This window comes from Wasmannia auropunctata, unplaced genomic scaffold (assembly GCF_000956235.1).
Source record: "Wasmannia auropunctata unplaced genomic scaffold, wasmannia.A_1.0 LD336049.1, whole genome shotgun sequence".
NCBI classification, from domain to species: Eukaryota; Metazoa; Arthropoda; class Insecta; order Hymenoptera; family Formicidae; genus Wasmannia; species Wasmannia auropunctata.
Genome location: NW_012026841.1, coordinates 154,676 through 155,587, shown reverse-complemented (window position 1 = coordinate 155,587; position 912 = coordinate 154,676). Strand labels below are relative to the sequence as shown.

Sequence of the window (912 nt, the reverse complement as noted above, 5' to 3'; positions counted from 1 at the left end):
AAATCTAAACCTAGAGCATGTTTATCACGCAACAATTTCATAGATATTCTATTTAAGAGACCAAGCCTTCGGTGCCACTGTTGACTCGAGACGGTTTTACAATTATACGCAACGTCTATCGGTTGTACTAATTTGTAAATATTATTTATCTGCTTCGCTATCGCTACTAAATCACTGTCGTTATTCTTTATTTCGCACGTGTGTTTGTCGAATTTTACGATATAACCTTTTTCTGTTATTTTACTTATTGAGAGCAAATTTACGCTAAGATTCGACACATAGAGCACGTCTTTTACATCGATACTAACAGTTTTTCCATAAATCATTACCTGTATTGTAACAGAACCCTTCCTTTCTGCACGCAATTTGCTGTTATCGGCAACTACAATTTCGGACCCATCGAATACCTTGAAGGTTGTGAAAAACTTCTTGTTCGGCGTCATGTGTACAGATGCTCCCGAGTCTAGTATCCAACCTTTGTCTGAGATTTGATGATCCTCCGTGAGAAATGCTGCTTTCGTGCTGCTTTCAGTCTTCTTTTCTCCGCCGTTCCGGCTTTCTGTTTTCTTTATCTTCCTTTTTCTTTTCGCTTGCTTCCTTCGTGACGTGTGCGAATCTGCAATCTCTCGCTAGGTGTCCGATTTTTCCACAAGTGTAACATTTAACGTTTATCCTCAGCCTTCCTTTCATATGTCGCGCATCTCTCGTCGGCCGCCTTGCGTGATAGGTCGAACTATTGTCGATAGTCTGTTTCGATTTATCGACACCATTCGACTCTTGAAGTAACTTTGTTTTTACAGAGTCTCCAGTAATTGGCATGCCTGAGTTCTCAAGTGCCATCACCATTGGCTGAAAATGCTCGGGAAGACCGGCCAATAAAACTGCACCCAGCCATTCTTGATTTATTTCGAA

At 40.9% G+C, this 912-nt stretch overlaps 1 protein-coding gene across 1 annotated transcript in view; it reads right to left on the bottom strand.

Moving 5' to 3' along the window:
- The window catches only part of LOC105451624 (putative nuclease HARBI1), a 6,521-nt gene that overhangs the window by 700 nt on the left and 4,909 nt on the right, over positions 1-912 (bottom strand). Inside the window, exon 4 of the mRNA XM_011692195.1 lies at positions 330-629. Within this exon, the coding sequence (XP_011690497.1) occupies positions 330-629 (300 nt within the window). The remainder of the gene's footprint in view (positions 1-329; positions 630-912) is intronic.